General features: G+C 62.0%; 3 protein-coding genes and 1 long non-coding RNA gene across 8 annotated transcripts; 2 read left to right on the top strand and 2 right to left on the bottom strand.

The window, feature by feature from the left end:
- Positions 1-294: 294 nt before the first annotated feature.
- Positions 295-5,056, top strand: TOR2A (torsin family 2 member A). The gene is made up of 5 exons (XM_074609151.1): positions 295-463; positions 796-1,061; positions 2,192-2,367; positions 2,713-2,840; positions 3,417-5,056. Exons 1-5 carry the CDS (start codon positions 322-324, stop codon positions 3,659-3,661), a joined length of 957 nt encoding a protein of 318 aa, XP_074465252.1. The 5' UTR covers positions 295-321; the 3' UTR covers positions 3,662-5,056.
- LOC141751788 (uncharacterized) lies at positions 4,516-7,337 on the bottom strand. 2 transcript variants are annotated; one of them, XR_012590089.1, is made up of 4 exons: positions 7,305-7,337; positions 6,799-6,886; positions 5,706-5,865; positions 4,516-4,689 (listed from the first exon to the last, which is right to left on the bottom strand). It is a non-coding gene; the product is annotated as an uncharacterized LOC141751788 (long non-coding RNA). The 2 variants fall into 2 exon arrangements; XR_012590090.1 differs by lacking the exon at positions 7,305-7,337 and adding an exon at positions 7,077-7,202.
- PTRH1 (peptidyl-tRNA hydrolase 1 homolog) lies at positions 7,262-10,005 on the top strand. The gene is made up of 5 exons (XM_074609152.1): positions 7,262-7,552; positions 8,043-8,262; positions 8,400-8,499; positions 9,129-9,174; positions 9,601-10,005. The coding sequence occupies exons 1-5, from the start codon at positions 7,487-7,489 to the stop codon at positions 9,790-9,792; spliced, it is 624 nt and encodes a 207-aa protein (XP_074465253.1). The 5' UTR covers positions 7,262-7,486; the 3' UTR covers positions 9,793-10,005.
- A 1,743-nt stretch (positions 10,006-11,748) lies between these two features.
- CERCAM (cerebral endothelial cell adhesion molecule) lies at positions 11,749-24,264 on the bottom strand. Of its 4 annotated transcripts, XM_074609217.1 has the most exons (15): positions 23,971-24,264; positions 21,750-21,912; positions 20,859-21,058; positions 16,396-16,506; positions 16,073-16,190; positions 15,859-15,993; positions 15,570-15,774; positions 15,372-15,491; positions 15,144-15,220; positions 14,853-14,959; positions 14,606-14,738; positions 14,319-14,446; positions 14,039-14,242; positions 12,815-13,051; positions 11,749-12,153 (listed from the first exon to the last, which is right to left on the bottom strand). In XM_074609217.1, the coding sequence occupies exons 4-14, from the start codon at positions 16,467-16,469 to the stop codon at positions 12,817-12,819; spliced, it is 1,536 nt and encodes a 511-aa protein (XP_074465318.1). In that variant the 5' UTR covers positions 16,470-16,506; positions 20,859-21,058; positions 21,750-21,912; positions 23,971-24,264; the 3' UTR covers positions 11,749-12,153; positions 12,815-12,816. The 4 variants fall into 4 exon arrangements, with proteins under 4 accessions (XP_074465318.1, XP_074465321.1, XP_074465319.1 ...); XM_074609220.1 differs by lacking the exons at positions 20,859-21,058; positions 21,750-21,912; positions 23,971-24,264 and adding an exon at positions 18,133-18,360; XM_074609218.1 differs by lacking the exons at positions 20,859-21,058; positions 21,750-21,912; positions 23,971-24,264 and adding an exon at positions 17,155-17,230.
- Positions 24,265-25,033: the final 769 nt, after the last annotated feature.

Below are 25,033 nucleotides of genomic sequence, written 5' to 3' on the forward strand. Positions count from 1 at the left end.
GTGGTTGCCGTGTCCCCCTCCTCTGCAAGGGGACACCGAGGTCCCCAACGCACCCGCCGTGCCCCGGCACTGGCGGGAGGCGGGGCGATACGAGCCAGGTCACGCCCCCGCAGGCGATGACCACGCCCCTCTACCCATAGCCACGCCCCGTTATCCCAACTACGCCCCGTTCCTCGTCGCCACGCCGCCGAGCCTACAGCCGCGCCCTTCTCGTGGCCCCGCCCCCGCTCACCCTGACCACGCCCCTCTCATCGAGGCCCCGCCCACGCGCGGGGCATGCCGGGAGCTGTAGTGCGGGCGGCGCCGGAGCGGGCGGCCGCCATGGCCCCCGGAGCGGCGGCGGCGCTGGCCTTGTTGCTGCTGGCGGCGGCCGCCGCCCGCCCCGCCGCCGCCTGGGACCTGTGGGCGCTGCGCTGCAGCTTCTCGGCGGATTGCGAGTGCGGCTTCGGGCCCGACCTGCGCGGTCAGCGGGGGCAGCGGGACGGGGAGATGGGGCGGGGGGAGGCCTTGAGTTGAGGTGCCGTGAGGCGCGGCATGGCGGCGGGCCCTGAGGGGCAGGGGCCCGGGGAGCCCCGAGGCCAGGGAGGCGGCAGGCGAGGAGGGCCCGGCAGACAGGGCGTCTCTAGGGGACCCTCCTCGGAGCGGGGAGAGGAGGGGGCTCTCGGCCTCCCCAACCCACAGAGGGACAGGACCCCCTGGGCCGGCCGACAGCGAGGGCCCCGGGAAGCAGCCGCAGGGTGAGACAAGAACCATTTCAACCTGCGTTTGGTAAATCTCGATTTGACTTTGCTTCAGGTCTGGAGTGTGACTTGGCCCTGAACCTGGTGGGGCAGCCGCTGGTGAGGCAGCAGGTGATGAAGGGGGTGAGGGAATTCCTGGAGAACCGGAATCCTGTGAAACCCCTTGTGATGTCCTTCCATGGCTCGACAGGAACAGGCAAGACCTTCGTGACCTCCATGCTCGTCCGCTACCTCTTCCAGGGTGGGCTGCAGAGCCCCTACGTTCACCAGTTCTCCCCAATAGTGCACTTCCCCCATGCTGAGCGGATAGAGCAGTACAAGGTAAGGGACACCTCGGCACGGTACTGCTTGATTGGGGTTTTCTTTGCGTATGTCCATCTTGACCCTCAGTACATATACATTCAGGCTGTTTCCTGAAGTAAAGCAGGAATAGCAGCTCTTTGGTTTACCCTCTCAGACAGACACGGCTGAGTGAGTGGCTCCACACACTGGCTGAAGGATCCACTAGTAACTAGATATACTCTGGCACTCAGTTATCACTTTCGTCTTCCCCCCAGCAGTCCTTGCCACCGTCATGTTCTTATTCCTCAAATATTTACACAGCCCTTTGAATGCACAAACAAAAGTGCTTTGCTTAGATGAAAGGCACTAAAATTCTCCTGCTGCTTTCCAAACAGCTTGATGGCTGTGAAAACCTGTGTATGGCTAGACTTGTAATCCCCTCCTCACACAGCAAGCAGCTCCCGACTCTTCACTCTGTCTCTTAAAGCTGAGAAAGGAAAGACATCAAAACATGAAGGTTAGCTGCCAAACCCTCAGCAGAGCAGGGAATCAGTGCACCTGGATGTTTGCTTTCTGCTTGTTTGGAGGAGTTATTTGTTGTATTGTGTCCTTAGAAGAAATACTTTCAGGAAGGCAAAACCCATACTGGGTGAAGTGCTTCAATTAAGAGTTATTCATGCCCCAGGGTGACGTGAGTGGCTTTGTGTGAGTTGGCATCTACACTGAAGTAACTTCAGCGGTGGTAAAGAGCCAGAGCTCTTCTGGGTCAGCGCAGGAAAATGTTTTTACACCCGAACAGGAGCTGGCAAAAAGCACTTGGCAACGGGGAATGGCGTAGATACACAGTGAAAGAGAAGAAGGTGGGGAACTGTAGGAGTCTGAATCCCCAGCTTTAGTTTGCTGCCTCCTTCTTTAAGTCTGTAATAAAACATCTACAGAGGGCTAATAAAGCCAGTAACAGCCGCTCTGCGAAACCCAGAATAAAGGGGGCCTCCCCAGTGCTGGCTGTTCCTGCTCCCAAGTAGGTGATGCTGTGCAGGGACAAGCTGCTTTCAGCACCTTCGTCTCTGCTTGAACTCAGGCGGCAGACTTTGTGCTGGGGCAGCTTGAGCCTCCCTCGCCACCCTTGGTATCTCGCTGCCTTACGGCTTGGTGGGTGTTTTTCCTAGGAAAGCCTGAAGCGCTGGATCCAAGGGAACTTGACAAACTGTGGACGGTCAGCCTTTCTCTTTGAAGAGATGGACAAGATGCACCCGGGCCTGATCGACGTGATCATACCATTCCTGGGACCCTCGTGGGTTGTGTACGGGAACAACTACCGCAAAGCGATCTTCATCTTCATAAGGTAAGAGGCCCCTCTGTGGCATCACAGGGCCTTCCAGCACACTGCTTCTTATTTGGGCAGAGGTCATACCTACTTCAGAGCGCACACACGGTTTGCTTTTCCTTCTCCAGGCCTTGAGCCCCTGCAAATACCGAGACTGTTTCATTGTGAATGGACAGGCCTGGGGAGTCTGAAAAAGCTCTCCTGTCCCTGTTATTTGGCTGCCTTTACAGGAGTCATTTTATGCCAGGCAGCTAGGAGATCCTGGCTTGCGCTCGTGCAGGCTGGAGGGTGTCAGGTGCCACCTCTGTCCTGCAACACCATTTTCCCAGATACAAACTGAATAAGCATCTCATTCTTGTCTAGCAACGCAGGAGGGGAGCAGATCAACGAAATGACGCTGGATCTGTGGCGTGCCCACAAGGACCGGGAGGAGATCAGCCTGCAGGACCTGGAGCCAGCCATCTCCAAAGCCGTGTTTGAAAACCCTCAGAGTGAGTCTGTGGAGCAGAGCCCTTCCTGCAGGGTCAGAGCCCGGCAGAGGGAGCCAGGCCCGTTCCAGGCAGCCACCCATGCCGCCTGCCACCTCCCAGGCAGGCAGAAAGCAACAGGGGTGTTTTGAAGGAAAGGAACTCTGATCCCCTCGAGGTTTCCTGGCAAAGGGAAGGAATAGCCCAGTCTTCCAAGCTTGCTAAACGTGGCAACAGGTCTGCTAAGTTCTTCGGAGGAAAGGTGTATTCACAGTTGGGGGATAAAAAACAGCACAGCATGCTCGCTGAAAAACCACCGAGATGTACCTGTCCCCGCTGCCAGCCTGGATCTCCGTGCTTTGCCCTTGTCACAGGGAGCAGAGCTTAAATTCTGATGAGTCAAGCTAAATCCTCCCATTCCTTGAGAGGAAGTCTGCTGTGGGGGAGGTGACAACTCATGGGTTCAGCTCCCTCTTTGTACATAACTGGAGCAGGTCTGTCTTCAGACGAGTATTTTGGCTTTGCACAAAGCATCTCTTTGAACTCCAGGGACTGGAGAGTCTCTGAAGGTAAAACCTGTCTCTTCCATTCCTTTTTCAGGTGGATTCTGGAAATCTGGTATCATTAACAACCATCTCATTGATTTTGTTGTGCCCTTCCTCCCATTGAAGCACCACCACGTAAAGCAGTGTGTCATCAGTGAACTTGTCCAGCAAGGCCTCGAAGTACGTCCTGGTGTTGTCCAGGAGGTGGCTGACAGCATCCCCTACTTCCCAGAAGAAGAGAAAATATTCTCATCAACAGGCTGCAAAACTGTGGCCTCTCGGATCAGTTTTTTCTTCTAGCCAGTGGCGAGGGCCTTGCTTGGATCCGTAAGGGATGTATACAGAGCTGTAAAGCGGCAGAGCCCAGGGCTGGCAGGATGAGCAGTGGAAGCTGCATGTTCCCTCTCGGCAGCACAAGTGCTCTCCTGCTGAACTCGTCTCTCCAGCCCAAGGAGGCCACTGCAGGACACAGCTGTGGGACCAAGTGCAAGTGATGTGATTTAAAGCACTTTACTGATTTACCCTTGGCCAGGTGAGGGTGGATATGACCAGTCTGGTGCACCACCCAAGACATCTGTGATGACAAGGGGAAGATGTGACGAGGGCCTGCAGTGTCAGGGAGGTTTCTCACCCTGTCAGCAGCACCTGCCTGCAGCTCTCCCCTCTCCAGGCAGCTATTGATAGCCAACACATCAAGATTCTGAGCCCACAGAAGAATATTTCTTTCTTACAGCATTTTAACAGGTTTTTTTAAAACCTTTTTAAGCATAGCTGTGCCTCAGGTCCTTGGTACAACGTGACAGTGCTGGTGCTGACCCCTGAAGCACTGTCCTGTGAACACCTTCAACGTTGCAGCAAAGTGCTTTACAAGGAAGTTTTAGAGCCAACTTCTTTCCAGCGTCCTTTCACTGTGACTAGGTGCTGGTAGGGACCAGCTTCACCATCAACAAGTGTAAGGGGAAATGTGGGAGATGGCAACATCTGATCTGGCAAGAGCCAGGTTCTTCCTGCCACCTCCTTGTCCATCTTTCCCTTAAGGTCCAAAGGATTTCCCTGCAGCAAACCAGGAAAAACACAAGAAAGACTTCTCGCTTGTTTTACCAGCTACAAAAAAAATTCAGTCCTACCTCCAGGGGAGCCCACGGTGCCACTAATGGTTTTGAAAATTCCTTTTATTCAGTGATGATTTCTACAGCAGGCTGACAGTTGGTGCTATGAGCTGTTGAGTCTCTTGTACATCCTTCTGCTGATCACACCTCACAGGCTTTGGCTGGGCCAGCGTCCATTCAGCTTCTAGGGAGTGTCACAACAGGGGATCTGGGAACAACCTGGGAGAAAAATCAGTGCTGCACACTGCCAAGCTTGGCCTTTACCCAGGTTTTAGTCTCCTCTGTGCAGTAGTTATGGGAGAACAGGTCAGAGGAACCAGAATCATACACTCTCTAGGAGCAAACTGCCTGAGGGATGGGTGCAGGGACGCTTCCCAAAGCTCCTGATGCTCCACTCAGGCCCTGTGCTGAGAGGAGCTGCCAGCACTTGGGACCATTCCAGCTCTAGGGCCGGAGCCTTGGGGACAGCAATTTTAGACACTACTCAAATGCTGCCCAGGAGCTGGCCCACAGACTCAAACATCCTGCTTATTCCAAAAATGTTATGCATTTCTAATTTTAAAATAAATCTTTTATGGAATAAACAGTTGGGGAACAGTTGTTTACTTGGATTTCTGACTGCGACTAGCGCAGAAGGACATGGAAAATTTGCAGTTGCATGTGAACAGCTACCTGATGTGATGGGACTTTGGGGATTTAGCAGCACAGAGTTGATGCTCTCCAATTAGGTAACTGGTAACAAGACAGCAGCCTTTGCCTGGGGAGGAGGCGAAATGGCAGTAGGTGGGCCAGGTGTCCTCCGCAGAGGAGCCAGTGTATGTCCAGGAAGGCCAGTGGGTCTCTCTACCACAGCAGCACTTTTTCACCTCCTGTGGAACACATCTTTTTGTCCTAAGGCCAGCACAGGAGGTGGGAGCCACATCACCTCCTTCCCAGGGAGAGTCAATTTGCAGAGTCTGCCTGGTGGCCTCATGTGTGGGAAGCTGAGGCAAGGTGCTGGGCGGGCACAGTGGCAGACCAGCCATTTCTGCAGCAGCTATTGCTGCCGTTCCACACACTGGCTGGGTGCAAGATCCAAGTCTACAGCCCTACCGCCGAACCCTAGGCTTGCTCAGTCAAATTGCTTGCCCCAGACCATGTGAGGGGCAGTCACAGAGACTGGGGTTGAAGTAACATGCTGAGAATATCACCCACAGCCCAAGGGTATTGCGGAGCAGTGCTAGGCTGTATCTCACCATCCATGGGGTTGAGCCACAGATGTAGAGCAGCATCCTCCCTCGTGCTCTCTATCCTCCTCAGGCACAGGCAGGTCCTGGTCCAGCACAGGTAGGCAGCAGTTTCCAGGTCTTGTGCTCAATGGCCACAGAGAGGAAAGCTTCTGCCTGCCAGTACTGCCTGCAAGGGGATGGGAGAGCACACTCAGCAGCCTGACTCACCACCAGCCCTTGGGCAGACCACTTATCTCGCCACCAAGTCCTGCTGTCCCTGCTCACACAGTGCTGCTGCAACCCGTCTCTGCACAACACGGTCCCCTGGGCTCAGCTCCAGTGCCTGCTGGTAATCCGCTAGCGCATAGGCCAGCTCCCCCAGGCAAAGGAAGCAGTTCACAGCAAGGCAGCATCAGCGTCTTGATTAAGTGAGAGCAGCTGGGGGCTGGTTGCCACCCCTGGGCTTTGTCTGGAGCTCTCTGTGCCAGTGGGAAACACGCATGGCGTGTGTCCAGCCGACCTCAGCCACAAAGATTTCAGCATTATTAGCCAAAAACTCTGAGCTCCACCAGGCAGGAGACGCAGCCCGGTCTGGAAGAGAGCAGCCATTCCCAGCCATGCCCCCAGGACAGGCCAGGATGGGAGGGAGCCAAACCACCAGTGGTAAATCCCAGCTCCTGGTACCTGTCCCAGCTGCTGAAATGGCCCAGGCAGGCACAGCTGCAAACCAGGGTCGGGACCAACAGGAATCCAGGGGCCCTACTGCCCATTTCAGTCACTGGTCCCTAACAGAGGACCCGGCGCAGGGCCCTCCCCTCCACACACTCAATGCCCAAGCGCAAACACTGCTGTCTGACACCCCAGCCCTCACCCCAGGGACCCCGCTACAATCCCCAGCCCAGCTGCTTCTCTTCTCTGTTGATGGCTCTGCCTAAACCACAGACAACCCTCAGCCCACACCGGCCCATCCCAGCCCTGCTCAAACTACCCAGGATCAGCCTGGCAAGACATTAATAGCATCCTAAAGGCAGATGCCAGCATGAGAGCCAGCCTTAACGATGCTGCCTCCCTTCTGCAGCTCCCAGCCTGGTGTATCCTTCGCCCTCCGGGGACCCTTTACCCTCTGTGGATCCAGGTCGATGACTTTCAAATAGCAGATGATGGCTTCCTCCCAGTAGCCTCAGGAGAAGTCCAGCCCTTTCTGCCAGCTGAGGAGAGGAAAAGAGCGGTGAGCGAAGCCCAGTGACATGCTCCTGGACTGGGGGACTGTCACACAGCCTTGGAAGAAAGCTGCGTTCCGCTGGTGGGGCTGGAGGGTGGCTGGGGGCAGGTGAGGGATCGTGTACACCCAGCCACAGCCCAAAGGCCGCTGCTAAGGACGGTGTGAGTGGGACCTACCAGGCATGAAGTCGTAAAACACAGGGCACAGCCCAGGGCACCTACTGCCCCTGCACCCGACCCCGCTCCCCTCAGGGACCAGGCACTGGCCGGGCCCGAAGACCCTCCCCAGGGACCCCTCCCAGCTTCCTTCCGCTGCTCCTCCGGCACCGCCGTAGCGAGCAGCTCCCGCCCTCCATCCTTCCCGCCCCGGCCTGAGGGCCCGTTCCCCGACCCGCGGGGCTTTACCACAGCGGCGGCCGCGGCCCCGCCCCGCGCCACCGCCCCGGCCCCGCCCTGCCGCCCGCGAGCAAGATGGCGGCGCTGCCCATAAGCAAGATGTCGGCGAGGGAGGCCAGGCGGTGCCGCGCCGGGGCCGCCATTGGCGGCGCGCGAGCGTGACGTTATGGGGGGCGACGCGGCGCGGTGCTATGCTGGCGGCGGAGCTGGCGGGACGCGTGCGGCCGCTCGTCACCCGGGCGGGGCCGCGCGTCATGGTGGGGCCGGGGGGCGGGGCCGGGGGAGAGGGGCTGAGGGGGAGCACCGGGGAGGGAGGGGCTGAGGGGATGGGGGCTGTGAGGGGGAGAACCGGGGACATCGGGGCTGAGGGAACCAGAGCTGAGCGGGATCGGGGCTGTGAGAGGGAGATCGGGACTGAGGGAACCGCGGCTGAGGGAGGGAGCACTGAGGAGACCGGGGCTGAGGGAACTGGGGGCTAAGGGTGATCGGGGCTGAGGGGACAGCGGCTGAGGGCATCGGGTCTGTGAGGGAGCACCGAGGAGATCGGGGCTGAGGGGGATCGGGGCTGTGAGGGGACCCAACCAGCTGTAGGGAGCAGGGGGGATCAGGTCTGAGGGGATGGAGGCTGAGGGGGATCAGGTCTGTGAGGAGCAGGTCTGAGGGGTGCTGGGGGGGGATATCAGGCCCGTAGAGGGGCCAGGGGCCTCATGGTGGCCCATCAGAACCCTGTTGGCATGTGGTGGGCAGGTGGCTGGCCTGGGCAACTACGGGCTGCGGGGGACACGGCACAGCGTGGGCATGGCGGTGCTGGACCGGCTGGCCTGGCAGCTGGCAGTGGCCGAGGGCTGGCGGGCAGACAGGTGGTGCTGCGCTGACGTGGCCATGGCCACAGCCCATGGCCTGGAGCTGGTGCTGCTCAAGCCGCGAAGGTTCATGAACCTCAACGGGCTGAGCGTCGCCAGTGCTGGTGAGCAGCTCCGTCACCCCTGAAGCTTGCTGTGCCACCAGGCCCTGTGACAGGTCCCTGCAGCCCAGCTCTGCAGGGTCAGGGCCTGGTGTGTCTGTCTCCCCCTCATTTCTTGGGTTGTATTTCTGTTTCCAAAGCTGAGATTTACAACCTCCGCCCAGAAGACATTTACCTGGTTCATGATGACCTGGACAAGGCTCTGGGCAAGGTGGCGATCAAGCTGGGAGGCAGCGCAAGGTATGGGGTGGCCCCAGCTCTCTGGTTGTGTGAGCTGGTTCGAGGCCTTGCCATGCCCTTACAGAGACACGGACTGTTCCCAGCCCTGTCCCACCAGACTGGCAGTGTTTTCAGCCCCAGCACCAGCCCTGGGCTCAATCCCAGTTGCAGAGGCAACAGCCAACTGTTTGGGCAGCCTCCCGGTCCCTACCCTGGCAGGAAGGGCAGGGAGCCTCCTGGAAGCGTCTGTGGGCTGGATCCAGCCCATCGGCTGCACCACATGGGCTTTTTATAGCCCTCTGCCTGCCCCAGCGCCAGCTCCTGGGTCAGCCTCGAGACATTTAACCTAGGAAATCTTCCACTGCGGGACAGGGCAGGGATGGTACTGGGACGCAGCGCTCAGTCACACGTGCACCAGCTGCAGCAAGAGCTGAGACGCGCAGAACGTGCTGTCCCAGCCCTGCTTCCCTTGTCTTCCCCCGCCAGCTGCTCTCAGCCCCAGGGGCTGGACACTTCTGCAGAGCCAGGGCAGGGGGGCTGCAGCCCCTGGCTGGGACCACATCCCCACATCCCTGCAGCAAAGAAGCCCCAAGACCATACCATGGGGGTCTCTTACAAGCTAATGGTGGGTTTTCTCCTTCTCTCCCAAGGGGACACAACGGGGTCCAATCCTGCATCAGTGCTTTGCACTCCAACGTGAGTGGCCCTCAGTGGAAGGGGATCAATCCTTCCCCCCAACCTCAGTGCATGGCTTGTCATCCCCCCACTCCCATTCTTCCAACTCCCCTCAGACAAGCCCCTGCTCCCTTTCCTCTCCCCCCTTTCCCCTCCTTCCCTCTGCTTCCCTGAGGGCTGATGTCAGTTTGGCCGCCACAAAGGACATGGAAACAATTAGCTCAAGTGGCTCTGCCAGGCCTGGCAGGAGCCTGGGCTCTCAGCGCAGCCCAGCAAAAGCCTCTTCCAAAATCATGTTTCTTGGAGCAAGCACTCAAAACCACCTGGAAAACATGAAGGACTGCTCCCTCACCACCAAGCCCCACTCGCAGCACCATCCCCTTGCCCCGGCTCTGTCTCAGCGAGCCCTTGAGGTGGGATCCTCCAGCTCTCCCTTTTCCTCCCCAGGAGATGACCCGGCTCAGGGTTGGCATCGGGCGGCCAGAGGGCGAAGCGACAGTGTCCAGCTACGTTCTGGCTCCGTTCAGCACCCAGGAGCAGGAGAGGCTGGAGCAGGTCCTGGCCCAGGCAGCGACATTCCTGCTGGAGCACATCCTGCAGAGGAGAGCACCGGAGGGGGAGCCGGGGGACAGGGGCTGATGTGAACCCCCGAGGACCTGCGTGGCTGATGGACAGGGCGCTGCGGACTCTCCGGGGTGACCGTGGTGCGGAGCAGAGCTGGCCCTGCCGCGCAGCCTGGCCAGGTGCTGGGGCAGCCCCCGTTTGTCCCCACACAGATCCAGGCAGCTCGTGTCCCTGCAGTGGCCTCATAACGGCCCTTTGGCACAGAAATGAAATAAACCCTCACTCCCAGCTCTGCCCTGCTCCTGCCCCTCTCTCATGCGCCGCCTCCGAACTCGGGCAATCCCTGGCTCTCTGTGGCTTGTATCCGTGTTCCCAGCCCTGTTCCACCAACCCAGGCTGGAGGGAAGCTTCCAGTGGGAAATGGGGATCAACGGGAGCGACTTCTGCAGGGCCCAAAACCCAACTTGGGCTTTGTTGAGAAACTGTGGCAAGCACCAGTCGCCTGCAGTCTGGCAGCTCAGCAGCATGCGAGGGCTGCTCCCACTGAGCTGCAGCAAGTTTCAGGACTGGCCTCATAGTTTTTGAGTTAGCTGGTTTTAAGCCAAAACCCTGGAGTTTCCAACAGCTGGAGGAGTTCTGGCTCCTCCCCGCAGACCCAGTACAGGTCTCATGGTGGAGAGGGCAGCTCGAGAAGGGGGGTCTTACCACCACCACCACCACAGCAGCTTCCCAAAGCCCTGGGCTCTGCCAGCACATCCTGTCGGCTGCGTACCCTGTGAGCGCGGCTGCTCCGAGAGCCCCAGCGCGGGCAGCTCCTCACCCGTGTCCCAGCGGGCGCTGGAACAAGCACCAGACCCTTGCTGGGTCGCACGTACCGCAGCGCTGCTGCCGCTTCCTTCCTCCGCTCCAGCTGGCACCAGACCTTCCTCCGCTCCGTCCCCAGCTCCTGAGCTCCTCCTGTAGTACTGAGGCTACCTGCGACCAGGGGACAGGCAGGGAAGCACAGGTGTCCCCAACCTGCCATCACCTCTCTGCCCTGCTGTGTCATTCATGCCTGTACTGGCTGGGACCCCGCAATTGCAGACCATGCATTTGGCCACCTCCTTCTCCCTGTTCTCCAGCAGATCCACTGGGATCTTCAGGTCCCATGTGACTTCCTGGAGGTGGTTGTTCTCCTTCAGGAGGTCCTTGCTGTAGCTGTTCATCCTGTCCCAAATGATGCTCTCCTGGAGCACAGGATGGTCGCAGATATCCCACTGTGGGTCTCAGCTACCGAGGCTTCCACCCACTGCTCCATCGCCTTCACCAGGCTGTGGGGAGAAGAGGGGTGCAGCCCCCCAAACCCTGGGTGAGGCCAGCAACCCGCCGTCCCGGGGCTAACCCCAGCAGCTGCTCCAGGGCCAAAAGGGGCAGCCAGTGGCCAGGCACGGGTGGAGAGAGGCAGCAGCTCTAGGGGCCTGGCAGGGAGCTCACATCTCCCCAGCTCACCCAGACTAGGGCTAGTTGCAGTGTTTTTAAAGAAATTGCTCCTCCACTCCAGAAAAATCTCAATTTTCAGCCGAAGCTTGCCCTGCTGAGGAGCTGAGGTTTAGCACCAAACACACCCGGGCTCTTGGAAAGCAAACGCCCTCCTCCAGAGCTGGCCACAAAGGTGACAGATGCCGGAGCCCAGCAGGACTCGGCTGCACATCTCGGTGCTCAAGCTGGCGTCGGGTTTTCAGTCCCAAGACCAAACCCTCTGCTGAGGACACCAGCGCCAGTGAAGGAAATCATCTCCCTCAGCATTCCCAGGGGAGAGCTGAGCTCCACAGAAATGGCACCCATCTTTTCACCCCAAGGGAGAGCTCCATCTCTCTCTCCCACCCCACCTTCCTCCTTCCTTTCCCCATTACAGATTTCATTCCCAACGCAATCCCCGTCCAGGGGAACTGCTAGACCCTCGCCACAGCAGCTCCGAGGTGACCCCGGTGGGGTATGCCCTGGGGACGATACATGGGGCAATGCCACCCGGCAGAGCCAGCACCTGGCACATCAGCTCAAACAGTCTGCTTTAATCCTCCCGGGGCTTCAGCCCAGACACAGCACAGGCGAGGGACAAGCCCGGTCGGTGTCAGGAGGCCATGTGTGCCACCACAGGAGCCAGCCCCCAGCCTGAAAAACACTCCCCAAAGTCCAAACCGTCGGGAGACGGCGGAGTTGGCATCGCTCAGGGCAGTCCTGGACACGTCCCCAGCACAGCACTCTTCTGGTCCCTCCACCTGGCAGGGAAAGGGCTCTCCGGGAGCCCTGGGGACAAAACCTTGGGTGGATTCACCACGCACAGATTCCAAGGACCCTGGGGGGATCCAGCCAGGATGGCTGCGTCTCTCAAGCAGGAGCGGGCAGGATCAGGCCGCTGGCCCGCGGTGCTCCCAGCCAGGTCACGATCCCTCGTCCCTAGGAGGCAAGGACACAAACATCAGCGGTCATGGAAGAAGCAGCCCTGACGCGTTCGCGCCTGCAGCAGAGGGTTGTTTTCCAGCTTCCCCCCAGTCTGGCTGCTCCTGGGGAGGCTCCGCTGCCAGCACAAGCAGCCTCAGACAGGGAAAGTCTGACCCGGTGTTAACCGTGGCAGTGCCGCCTCGGGGCCAAGCCAGTGCGCGGGTGCTCCCCTGCCTGCACGGCCACCACACGGAGACACAGCCCCAGGGAAACCCACTGCTGGGGGGCAGCAAGCAGCGCCAGGGTGAAACATTCCCCCGCGAGCTGCCCCCAGCTCTCTCCGAACTCGGGTGACTTTTGCAGGAGGTGAAGGAGCGCTGTCCCTTCCTCACTTGAGGGGCTGGGGAGCAGCAGGACCCTGTCCCCTGGTCCCCTCCAGCCCAGTGCAGCCCCACATGGGACATCTGTCCCCCCCATCCCTTTCCCCACCTAGAAGAGAAGGTCTCATCTCTGTTTCCCAACACTTTGAGTCTGGTGGGGAGAGCTGCTGCCCCACGGCAAAAAGAAACTAGGCATCTGGGACACAGCCAACCACGGCGCTTGCAGGGAGATGCTTCCCAGCCACTCTGTCCCCCACCCCTGTCCCCACACGTGAAAGTCCCACAGCTTTGCTCACCATCAGAGCTCGTCGCGGGCGGTGGAGCGGAGGTGGCCAGCACTGCCCCGTGAGTCCCTCAGGGTCTTCTGCGAGCCAGCCCAGTCGGTCTTCTTGGCATCATCGTCCCAGATGGTGGAGGTCTCGGTGTCGCTCAGCCAGTTGCTATCCCCGGCGTAGTGGGTGGGATAAACCAGGAGGGGGTGAGCTGAGAACACCAGCAGGTCGCGGGGGACGAAGTGCCGCTTGTAATCCTCACTGGGGAAAGAGGAGCGGACCCAAGAGGAGAAATTGGCTCACAGAGCATGGCCCGGTGGAGAAAAAAGGGCTGGGAAAGCCATGCGGACCGCCCGGGGAAGGCACCGCATGGGGCAGGTGACAGGGAGGGACACGGGGTACTTGGGTGGGGGTCTGGGAAGGCAGCCGAGCTGGGGGGCTGCACCATGCTGCTGCTGCCTGCAGAGCCTGGCTGGGGAGGGACCGGGGAGGGAGTGCGGAGGGGATGGGACCCATCTCTCCCCACCAGCCTCGGCGGCACGGGGCCAGCGCTGGCATGGAGAGGGTCTCCGGCACAGCATCCCGCCGACCTGGCCCCGGCTGGATCCTGGCCAGGGCTGTCTGGTGTCGTTATCCCAGTGAGCATGGGACTCCCAGCTGCTCCTGATTCGCATCCAGAGCGCTAATCCACCCCTCCATCCACCTCCAGCCTCCCTTTTACACGCCTAATCCCTCTGTTTCACCATCCCGCTCGCTGATTTTCCCACCCCCTCTTCCCCAGGACACTCGACCACCAGCACTCGCCCCATAAATTGCTTCCCCCTCCCCAGACACAGCCTTGCCACTGACCCCCACCTGGGAAGAGGGGCAGGGAGGCACCCCAAGATGGTGCTGAGACCCACAACCAGGGGCAGAGGACCACAAAACCTCCCAGTGCCGGGGTCTAAGGGGCTGCTTCCCCCTTGCCATGGGGCCAAGACCTCCGTGTGAGCCCAGCATCGAGCCCCAGCTCCATCCCCGCCGCCGTCCCCCCACCCCGCGCTGGCAAAGGGCCATTTTCCAGGGGCTGGCGGCCAGGCAGCGGCCAGGGGGGAATGAGCTCATGCTACAGATGTTTTCCTCCAGCATGAGTAACGCCAGGAGGGGGGGACGGGGTGGGATGGTGACGGCAGAGAAGAAACACATGCACCATCACCGTCACGGCCATGCCGCTCCACCAGCACGCCTCCCGCACCCCCTGCTCCTTACTTGGGGTGCTTGTCATACATGATGGGCAGGAACTCGTCCACCGGCAGCATTTTGGAGAGGGGCTTGGCGGCCAGCAGCTTCTGCGCCCCGCGGTGGGAGATGGCATAGGCCAGTGTCCAGTACGAGTACCCGGCCACCACCAGGTTTTGCACGCCCTCCACAGGCGCCTCATCCTCCGCATTCACCTGCTTCCTCCCCAGGTAGCTGCAGGGTGGCCAGCGAGCCATGAGAACCAGCCCCAGGGACCCCCACCCTGCGTCCCCTCGGCCTCAGCACCTACATGAGGTCCCAGTCCCGCCGTGCCCCCTCCAGCTCCTCCATCAGCCGCTGCAGCCGCGCCGGGAAGGCAGCCTCAAAGCGCACATCGTCCTCGAAGACCACCGACCGCTCCAGCCCCCGGGACACGATCTGTAGGGAGGGCACAAATGCACAAACCCATCCCAGCACTGCGTTGGGCCACACTAGGTCCACTGACCCTGCAGAACACTCCTCTCCCCAGGTCCCCCAGTGACACGGTGATGCTCGTGGGGTCCCTGCCCCATGCTGGTGGCCCCCACGGCCTCGTACCTCCTTCCAGATGTTGTAGTGGCTGAGGAAGCAGCCAACCTCACCCTTGGTGAGCGTGCGGCCGGAGAAGGGGTCATAGTATCCGGGGAGCAGGTCCACCCCCAGCACCTTGATGTCACTGCTGTTGAGGGTGCTGCAAGGCAAAGGGCTGCATTAGAGAAGTGTCCCCCCTCCAGCCACCCCCTATTCCCTCCCCAGGGTGACACTGGGGGGCTGGCAGAGCGGGTACACATTCCCCCACAGTCACCTCCCATCCACGGCGTCCACCACCCGCGGGGCGATCTCCAGCTCCTGCAGGGACGCCAGCATTCGCTGGCGCCGGTCCGGCCTCCGCACCAGGTTGATGAGGAAGATCTGGGGAGGAAGGGAAGAGCCCACCAAGGGGGCATGTTGTCATGGGGTGGGTGGACACAGCCTCCCTGGCCACCGCAGGATGGGGGACAGGGGGCTAGGCCAAAGCCCATGGCGGGCTTTGCCATGGATGGATGCAGCCAGAGGGATGGACAGGGGGACATGGCGGGGTCCATTGGGCACTTACTTCATCAAAGCCCATTTTCGTGAGCGGCTTGGGGAGGAGGGAAATGTGCCTGGAGCGCTGCATGGGGGGGCCATCCACTGCAGAGAGAGGGGACACCCCTTTGGTGGAGCTCAGACTCCCCTGGCCGGGAGCCAGGGCTGATAGCCCTGCCCTGGGGGCCATCACCGGGTCCCTGTCACCCCTGGGGTGGGGGACACCTCTGGGGCACTGCCGCTCACAGGGACTCACCCATGGCCTCCAGCGTGAGATGCACAAAGTTGGCACGGTCATCTTCCAGCGTCTGGTGGGCCTTCACAGGGACGTTGATGTAGCCGAAGCGCTGCTGGTTGCACACATGGACCTCGGCGCCTGCCGGGTGGGATGGGTGAGCATCACAGCCTCCCGCAAGCCCTCCAGCCCCCCAACCCCTGGATCCCCAGCCCTCACCAGCTGCCTGGCAGGAGTAGGCGAAGACGATGATATCGTCGAAGGCCCAGGTGTAGTTGGGGTGGGGTGGGTAGAAAGCCAAACGCGACGTCTCCTCCTTCCGCAGGTCGATCAGGAAGGTGGCGTAGACCATGGGGACAGCAAAGCAGCCCACCCGCTGCCGGTTCTTGGTAGGGAAGTAGTCGGCCGTCCGGCGGTAGTAGCCCTGCAGCACACCAGCATGACTTCTCCATGGTGGGGGGTTTCTCTGCCATGGGCAGGGGGGTCCCAGGGCTTTCTGAGGACATACCTGGGGCGTGATGCCACACCAGAAGTTGGAGTAGAAGGTCTGTGAGTCCAGCATGGGGGCCACCACCGACTTGTTCTGTGCTATGAGAAACTTGAGGGTCTGGTTGTTGGTCAGGATGCTGTCGGTGTCCATGAACTGGGGGGACAACACAGGTCCTGGAGGTGTGGGGACGTCCACCTCAGTCCCCACCCCACCGGTGCCCCACGTCCCTTACCAGGATGTAGTCTGCCTGCTGCTCCCGGGCGTAGGTGAGAGCCTCCTGCTTCAGTTTCATCAGGTTTTCGTAGCGTTTGTCGCTCCAGTGCTTAGGCCCGAGCTCATCCGGGTAGGAGCTGGGCGGGGGGGAGGCAGGGGTTAACCCCGCTTGCTGGGAACGCACAAACTCGGTGCACGCCGTGCGTGCCGGCCAGCTGAGTCAGCCCAGCTCTGCCTCGACACCGGCTCCTCCTGGCAGCGTCCCCAGCCAGGGAGCAGGGTGCTGCTCCAGGAGCCCCTTGCAGCCCACACCTGTCCCCCCCCCGGCACCCCCAGCCTCACCTGGGCTCCTCCTGCACCTTCCAGGCCACCGAGTGATAGTCCTTGCCCACGGCGCCCAGCCACTCCTGCAGCATCGCCGTCGTGTTGTCCGAGTTGTGGTCCGTCGCACACCTAGGGTAAGGAGATGTCAGCTTCTGGGGGTCCCCCTGCAAGGGACAACAACAGTCCCCTCCCTGCACTAGAAACGCTCCTGGGGCCAAGAGGCCGAGCCAGCAACAGACTCACTTGGGAACGTAACATGTAATTTGACGGAGCCAAGGCTGCGCTGGCAGGAGGGGGAATGGGAATGGGTAAATTCTTCCCTGGTGCCGCCGCCTGCCAGACTGTCCCATGGCTGTCACCCCCCCAGTCCCTGCAGCCCGCGGCAGCTCCAGCCACGCTCTCCCCATCCCAGTCCTGCGGCTGCCCACCATGAACAGCATCGGAGCACAGCGGCTTCGTCTCCCAGCCCGTGCACCCCACAGCACCCCACAGTGCCCCACTGCTCTGGCAGCCAGAGGAAAGGCACTGAGCAGCAAAAGTCCCCCCTCCCCAAACCGTCCCCTGCCATGCACAGCTGCTGTCCCCAACTTTCCCATCCCACCTCGCAGCAATGTTCACAGGGACACCAGCACAGATGGGGCTGAGCCCCACGTTGCACTGGGGCAACCCCCAAGTCCCCACACTCCCCGGCACCCTCAGCCCCTCAAAAAGCCCCAAGCTGCCCCCCGGGAACTGGTGTCACAGGGACCCCCTGGGACACAGGGGACAAAGCAGGACCTGTGCCCCCCCCAGCTCCCAGCTCCACAGGCAGCTGCTCTTGAAACGCCCTCCAGGACCTTGTGGCCAGGGTTCCCGGGGTCTGCGTTGGGCAAAAACGAGGACCTCCCCCCTCTCCTGGCAGCTGCCCCCAGCCCCAGCCTGGCCACCCCTGCCAGGACCCCTCCGCCAGCCCCCGCCTCGGCTCCCCACAAAAGCAGCTGCAGAAAAGTTTCCGACAAGTTCAGGCGAGAGACGGCTGCGGCAGCAGAGCAAGGAAGAAGAGGGACTGGGGGCTCCTCTCCCAGCCACCACACCCAGCACGGAAAAAGGGGGCTTGGGGGGTGTCTTTGGGGAAGACGGGGCTGGGGCCGAGCCCTGCAGGGAGGGGGGAGGCAGCGTCTGTCCCTGATGACGCAGAATCCCCCTGAGCCCAGCACTCCACTCCCTCGCCAGCCCCACAACTTTAGGAGGGGAAAGGTGGGGGTCCTGTCCCCTCGCTGTGGGGCAGCACCCAGCCCCTCCCAGGTCCCTGCTGGGTCCCACACCCGGGGCAGAGCCACCCCTCACCCTTTGGGGCCGGGGGGGCTGTTACAGCCAGGGTCCCCGCTCCTCCCGGTGGTCCCCATCCCTCAGGTCCCCATTCCCCCGGATCTCTGTTCCCCCTGCCCAGGCCCCCGTTACTCCCGGACCACCCCGACTCCCCCGTCCCCTCATTCTCCCCAGCTCCCCATTCCCCTCCCACCGTGGTCCTTTGGGTCCCCACCACCCCCTGCTCCCAATTCCCCCCATAGTCCCTACTACCCCCCAGGACTCCCGTTCCTCCCCTGGCATCCCCATTCTCTTGGGGCTCCCCGTTACCCCCGGGTCCCTGCGACACCAGCATCCCAGCTCCCCCCGGGGTCCCCGTTCCCCTACAGCCCCCTCCTCCCCCTCGGGTCCCTGCTACTCCCCACTCCCCGGGGTCCGGGCTCCCCCCGGGGGTCCCCGCTCCCATACCAGAGGGCGATGCTCCCCGCAGGATAGTCCATGTGCTCCAGGGCTCCCAGGCAGTGCGGCAGCGAGTGCTGCGCGTTGCGGGCCAGGAGGGCGACCACCACCCGGGGGGGGACCGGCCCGGTACCGGTACCGGTGCCCAGCAGCAGGAGCAGGGCGCAGAGCGGCCCCGCGGCGCCCATGGCGGCGGCGGCGGCGGCGGGCGGGGAAGGGGCGGGCTGAGACCCGCCGCGCTCAGCGCACCCCCCGCCCCCGCCCCCGGCCCGGCCCCGCCGCCGCTGCGAGCCCCGGGGGCGGGTTTGGGTTGGGTTTCTTTAAATAAAGCCGATATCGGTAAACAGCCCCGCACAGCTCACGGCCGGGAGGTGAGAGGCCGGGGGTGGGGTACTCCTGGTACCCCCTCCCCGAGGATGCTCCTGGGCATCCCCCTGGGCACCCTGCCAGCTCGGGGTCGGGTGCCCCGAGGTGCCCGGTATGGCCTGGGGGGCGGGGGGGCGGGAGGGAAGCAGATGGGTGGGCAAGCCGCCGGGGAGGGAATTTATGGCCGGGGGGCGGATCATGGCCAGGGGGGCTTATGCCTGGGAGGCTTGTAGCCAGGGGGCTCGTGGTCAGGGGAGCTCATGGCTGGGGGAGGCTTGTGGCCAGGGTGGGTCGTGGCTGGGTGGGCTCATGGCTCTCCCCCATCACAGGCCAAGGCAGCCCACCCCACCAAGATGTGTCCCACCCAGGCTGCCCCCCATGGTTGACCAGGCCCCCCAGGCCTATCTGCGACGTGTCCAAGCCGCAGGCAGCCCCGGGGCCTTTGGGACACTTGGCCAAAACCTCTGGTTAACCACCCAATCCGTAAATACAGCCGTCAGCTCCCGGAGCAAGCGCAGGCTGGGAGGAGGCCGCATCCTGGGGTGCAACAACTCCATGCACCCCCCAAGCGGTGCCGGGCACCGCTCACTGCGGTGGCACTGGAGCCCTGGTGAGGGGCCATGGCCGTGGGTGGACAAACCTGCACCCACCCGCAATGGGACAAGGGCCCGGTGGCTCTCGCTGGCTCCCCACATCCCCCCGCTCACAGGGAACCTTCTGGTGGCCTCCAGCAGGGTGCAGCGAGGGGGTCAAGAGGGTGAACAATGCAACAACACCTGAAAGAAGCAACAGAGGGTGGGGGGGAAACACGGGGAGCGTCAGGGAGCCCTGCGGTGGCTGTAAGGAGAGGAAAACTCTGTTTACAGCCCGAACTCGGACAAGTATTTTGGGGAAGGGCTCCGTGCCAGCGTGGCTGGATGCTTCCCGGTGATGCAGAGGAGATGCGGGAGGGGGCAGGACCCCGGGGGCCGAGCACAGCCGGACCCCACGCGTGTCCGGAGCCCACCCGTGTCCGGACGGCACCCCCGTGTGCTGCCCCCCAACCCCACCCGGGAAGGCTGGACCGGGGGCAGCCCCTCTCCCCCCGCAGGAGCCCCGGAGCGCGGCCCCGCCGCCCGGGAAGGGGTTAAGCGGGAGGAAGGGCGGCAGAGCGGCGGGGATGCCCGCGGAGCCCACGGCCGGCGCCGTCCCGCGGGGACACCCCCCTCCGCATTCTCCCCCCGCGGCCCGGCCCCGCGCTCGGCCGCTGCTGCCACCTCCCGGCGCCGCCGCACGGCCGGGAGCAGCCGGGAGACGGGTCCGTCAGAGCCTGATCTGACCCCTCCATGTCCCCACATCCCTCCATCCCTGCCCCTTTTCGTCCCTGCATCCCCTTGTCCCTACATCCCTGCATCCCCACATCCCTTCCCTCGTACATCCCTGCATCCCCACATCTCTCCATCCCTTTGCCCTGACAACCCTGCCCTTCTTCATCCCTGTGTCCCTTTGCCCCTATATCCCTTCCCCTCTTCGTTCCTGCATCCATCCCCCACTACATCCCTGCATCCCTATGTCCCAACATCTCTTCATCCCTGCATCCCCCCCACCACCACATCCCTGCATCCTCTCCTGGGGATCACAGACAGCCCTTCCTAGCCCGCAACACCTGGGAAGAGCAGAGAGGGATTTCAGTGCCGGATATAACAGGATTTTGAGAGGCCTGGATCACAGAGAGGCCAAGCACGACAATTTCCAGCCTGCAGACTGGGATGAAACCCCGCAGAGCCCTGACACCCTCCTCTGCACTGGGGCCGGGGAAGATGAGCCTGGATGTGCCCTGGCCTGGGCTGGGGCAAGAGCAACACCTGGTTGCTGCCAGCAATTTTTTCCCAGCAATTTCCCACTCCATGTGCTCAGCCCCCCCCGTCTCCTGCCCTGGAGATGCAGCATCCCTCACCCAGCGTGGTTCGGCCACAGCCCTGCTGCCCCGGCCACAGCCCACACCAACACTGTGGTCTGTGGGCTCGGGGACTGGAGAAGGAGAGACTGGCCTGGGGCGGGCAGAGGTAAGGGGATGCTGTCACTGCACCCTGACATGGGGAAACTGAGGCACGGACCAATGCAACGTGCAGCGCACGGATGGGACTGGCAGAGGGACGAAGCATCCTGTGCCCTCGCCCACTCAGCCGGGCTCAGAATTGTCCCTGCCTTTGCAGCCAGCTCTGCAGCCTGCCTTGTCCCCGCAGCCTGGTTGCTGCAGGGCTCACAACGGACCCTCGGAGCCTGCTGAGGGCCAGGTGACACCTTACAAGCATCTTTGACCAGGCAATGATGAAAAAAAAAAAACCAAACACTAACGAGCTCAGGGAGAAGGGGGAAATAGAGGTTACCTGCCAGGGCACCTGCTGCGTGGTCCTCAGGGTGACAACCCACCCGGCTCTGTGCTGCGGCTCAGCACCTCCATCCCCGCCACTCTGCTACCACAGGGCTGTGACAGCCCCTGCACCCCAGGAGCAGGACTGGCAGACGGGGTGGCAGGTCCCCACGGGGCTCAGGGCATCCCCACAGCTCCACACATCCATGGCGGTACCTGTGACACAGAGCCGACGTCAGGTCCGAGAGCATCCCGCCTGGAAAAGCACCTTCCCATCCCCGCGCTGCCAGGCTGGCAGCAGCGCTGCACAGCATTCCCAGCAGCCTGGTTTGTTTTTGCAGGAAAAAGTTGCTTTTGCACCCAGGGCTGAGACTTTTGGCTACCTCGCACCTCTCTCCACCCCTTCCTTGACGTTTTTGAGGATCTTCAGCAAAGCCTTTGAAAAGCTCCAGGTTCCTCAAATGTCACATTTTTCTGCTTTGAAAGGCTCAGGTTTGGTTGAAAAAAAACGCCCAAATTTATAACGGTATTTATATGTATATAAAAAAGCAGAGATTCTGTGTGTATGTGCATGGCGGGGGGGGGTTGGTACAAGTCCCCCGGCCACCCCCAATTTTTTTTGAACTTATTTCACAAGAAAAAGCACCCCAGGGGCCCCATCGGCTGCCCAGGTCCGTGGTGCCCCTGTCTGCCCCCGAGGGTCCCCACTCCCAAGCCATGATGCCGCCCGAGTGATGCCGCCCCCCCCAGACCACTGCCTCGACCAGTCCAGCCTCATGATACCAGCCCATTTCACAGGCGGGGAAACTGAGGCACGGAGCCTGCACGGCCTCCCGGCAACTGCCCGGCCAGCAGAGACCCCAAACCTAAGGGAGTGCCCGTGACCCTGCAACGCTCCCTGCCCTACCAGCCCCTCATCCCAAGCTGTTCCAGCTGTTTTCACCGCCCTCCAGCTGTTGGGTAACGCAGGAGGCCGGCACTCCCCTCCCAGCTGGCTTTTCCTTCCAGGTCTCTGCTAAATCCATCTCATCCATGGGCGCCGCTCTGCTTCCCTCCTCAGCAGGCTGCTCCTGCAATGGGCAAAAACAACACATCTTCCCACCCGGAAAAATCTAGGGGGATTTCAGACATCTTGGGGAGATTTTGGCCATCCTGGGGGGGATTTTGGCCACCTGGGGGGATGTTGGGCCACCCAAGAGATGCTCTGCCAGAGAAGCTGGAGCCCGGGGGGACCAATATCCCCATCCCGGCTGGGGGAAACAGGGAGGTCCGTATCACCGTAAATGGGGCAGACACGTGTCACCGGCCCCAGCAACCACTGGGCTGTGTCACCCCACACCCCGGCCCGTTGGGAGACAGCCTGGGGTGGGCTGTGAACATCGGGGAGGGAGAAGCCTCTCCCCTTCGTGCCCCGTTGGGAGCAGAGAGCCTGGGCTGTGTGGGATGCTCTGCTCCACCTGCAAGGCACCGCCGTGCTTGGAGCCACGTTCGAGCCATGCAGGCACATCCCTCCCAGGTGGCACAGCCAGCTCAGCCCCAAAATGGTCCCTTTTCTCCCCAAGTTGGACTACATGTGTCAGTGCAGAGCCAGCAGTGTCCTGAGCCAGTGTCCCCTGGCTCCAGGCATCAAAGAGGACCGTGGGCACCCACCAGCTCCGGGAGCGGGCAGAGGGACACCTCCCTCAGCAAGGGGAAACTGAGGCAGGAGGCTGAACCCAGGGTGCCCCGTCCCCGCTGCGGAGTGGGGGATGCACACCCTGCCGGGCCTTCACCCTGGGGACGATGGAGAGCTGCTCTCCATCCCCCCGCTGCTCCCTCTCAGAGGCACAGCAACAGAGGGGTACCCCGATGGGACGGGTCCCCCCTGCAACGCGCTGACCCATGCGCTCCTGTCCCCTCCGTCCCCTCCCTCCTCTCCCCCCGAGTCGGTCCCCGTCCCAACCCGGGGCAGCTGTGGCCGAAAACAAAGCTGTCCCCTTCAGCACAATACCCTTCTGTGTCCCCCCCCCCAGATGCTGACCGCTGGGGTGGGCAGCGGCCGGGCTGGAGGCGTCGAGGGGCTGTGCCAGGCCCCCGCTGGCAGGGGACAATGTTGGCAGTGATGGAGAGTAGGTATTTCAAAAGGTTTTGTTTTCGGGTTGACCCGCCGAGCCAGCGTGACCCCGCAGCCCCCCACCCAGCCCTGCTCCTCCATCCCAATAGAAACCGGCCACATTCCTGACCTCGGGAGGTGGGGGGGGGGAAGTTTCAAACCTCCCCGGGAAGGAGACAATGGGGGTGTCAGGGCCGTGATTTAGGAGGGGGGGGCTCTTTCCATCACAAAGGCGAGACAAAGGCGCTCGGAGCTGGGAAAGGGGCTTCGGTGGCGGCTCAGGAGCGGGGCCGTGGTATTGTGCCTGGCCAGCCGGCCTCGGCAGCAGGACAGCCAGGGCCCACCACCTCCCACTGGCTCCTGTTGGGTCCCATTGGGTGCCACCAGGTGCCACCAGGTCCCACTGGGTCCCATCACACTCTCCATCCCAGCCCCTACCGCAACCCTCTCCGCGGCCACCCTGGGCACCAGGGTCTGGTGGCTTCATGGGTGTCACTGCCACCCATGGCAGGAGGGAGCGGGTCCCCCATCCCCAAGTGGGATGGCCGGGGCACCCCCAGCTCCCTGCACCACCCTGTGCCAGTGGGGCTGGCCAGGAACCAGCCTGTCCCGGGGGGCCGTGGGCACCCCATGGGTCAGGGCTTGGGACCAGGCCCCTGGATGGCTGTACCCATCCTGGGGACACACGCAGCCCCAGAGCCCTGACCCCCCGCCATGTGCCCTCCCCGGGTGCTCAGGGCCGGGGTCCCCCTCTCCTCTGCCGGGGCCGGTCCCGGGGCCGAGGGATGAGCAGCTCCTCTGTCCGCCGCTCAAAGGGGCTTTGTGTGCCCCGGGGCCAACGGTGCCCAGCACCACCCGCCACCGCCGGCACGGGCACCGCGCCGCTGCCCGCACCTCGCAGCCTGTGCACACCCCCTTTTCCAGCTGCCCCCTGCCCCGACCCTCCTCCTCCATCCCTTGGGGGGAACTCAGCCTCAAACCGTGGTAAACCCCCCCCCAAAAAAACAGGAAACTGCTTAACAGACGCCCAACTTACAGTGTCCTCCACCGCCGAGCTGAGCCCGCGTCTCCGGCCAGTGTCCTGGTGCCGAAGGGCTCAGAGCCTGCATGGAGAGGGTTTTTTTTTTTACAGGAGAAATATTTTTCTCCCGGTGCTGGATGGCTGATCCGCAGGAAAAGCTGGAAACAAGTTCATTGGCTTTTCTCTCGCTCCATCTCCCTGCCCTAATTTTTATTTTCCTGGCAGCCGGCGAGAGGAAGGGAGCTGGCAAGGTGATGCTTTTTTGGGAAGAGGGGAACTGCTGGTGAAAGAGGCATTCACCGCGCCGGGAGCCTGGGAAAGCCGGGAGCCGGGGGGCCGGTGGGAGGGCGGGAGGCTGATCACCGGCTGCCGTGCCGAGGCTGACCGGTGTGCCGAGGCTCACGGCCGTGCCGAGGCTCATGGCCGAGCGGAGGCCAGCGGCAGGTGGAGGGGCTCCGGCGGGACGCAACAGAAAGCCAATGACATCATGTTGTGGGGTTTTTTTTCCAGGATGAAATGTAATTTGCAGACGACATCCCGGGCCGCCCGCGAGTGAGGAGCTGGATGGGTCCCCCCAGGACACACAGGGAGCGCAGGGCTGGGCCGAGCTTTATTTTTTCCCCCTTTTTGGGTCAGAAAAACTACATTTTAGTTCCTAACCTGCTGGCACTGTGCTCCCCGGCACTCAGAGGGCAGGTCTGTCAGACCAGAGCCCGGCACAGCCGGCGCCGGCGCCCTGTCGGGGACCCCCCATCCCCACGGTGGGGCAGGATCCGTCCCCGGCCGCCCAACCCGGGATGGCTCCTTTCGCCTCTTCCCTCTTAATTTTGTTTAGAAACTTGTCAGGTTGGTACATAAAGGAGGTGGAAAGATCAATCCCAGCTTTTCATCAGTGTGGGAAAAAGTATTTCACTAATCCATATTTATTGGTGTAAGGAGCCGGGGGGGGGGAGGGCGAGAGACCCTAATGGTCAGGAGCAAAGGACAGAAGGGACAGTTTAAGGCTGCCCTTTTTGGAGAGGTCACATGTCACCAAAATCTTTCGGTTGTCTCGGGATTGGTTACATTCTGTTCTCTT

The sequence above is a fragment of the Larus michahellis genome, chromosome 15 (assembly GCF_964199755.1).
Source record: "Larus michahellis chromosome 15, bLarMic1.1, whole genome shotgun sequence".
NCBI classification, from domain to species: domain Eukaryota; kingdom Metazoa; phylum Chordata; class Aves; order Charadriiformes; family Laridae; genus Larus; species Larus michahellis.

Coding starts and splice junctions, on each gene's coding strand:
- TOR2A (XM_074609151.1), top strand. CDS start 322: ATGGCCCCCGGAGCGGCGGCGGCGCTGGCCTTGTTGCTGCTGGCGGCG. Junction 1,062..2,191: donor AGCGGATAGAGCAGTACAAG/GTAAGGGACACC, acceptor TGTTTTTCCTAG/GAAAGCCTGAAGCGCTGGAT. Junction 2,368..2,712: donor GCGATCTTCATCTTCATAAG/GTAAGAGGCCCC, acceptor ATTCTTGTCTAG/CAACGCAGGAGGGGAGCAGA.
- PTRH1 (XM_074609152.1), top strand. CDS start 7,487: ATGCTGGCGGCGGAGCTGGCGGGACGCGTGCGGCCGCTCGTCACCCGG. Junction 7,553..8,042: donor GGGCGGGGCCGCGCGTCATG/GTGGGGCCGGGG, acceptor TGTGGTGGGCAG/GTGGCTGGCCTGGGCAACTA. Junction 8,263..8,399: donor GCTGAGCGTCGCCAGTGCTG/GTGAGCAGCTCC, acceptor CTGTTTCCAAAG/CTGAGATTTACAACCTCCGC.
- CERCAM (XM_074609220.1), bottom strand. CDS start 18,311: ATGGGCGCCGCGGGGCCGCTCTGCGCCCTGCTCCTGCTGCTGGGCACC. Junction 14,960..15,143: donor CGAAAATGGGCTTTGATGAA/GTAAGTGCCCAA, acceptor CTTCCTCCCCAG/ATCTTCCTCATCAACCTGGT. Junction 14,739..14,852: donor GTGGACGCCGTGGATGGGAG/GTGACTGTGGGG, acceptor TTTGCCTTGCAG/CACCCTCAACAGCAGTGACA.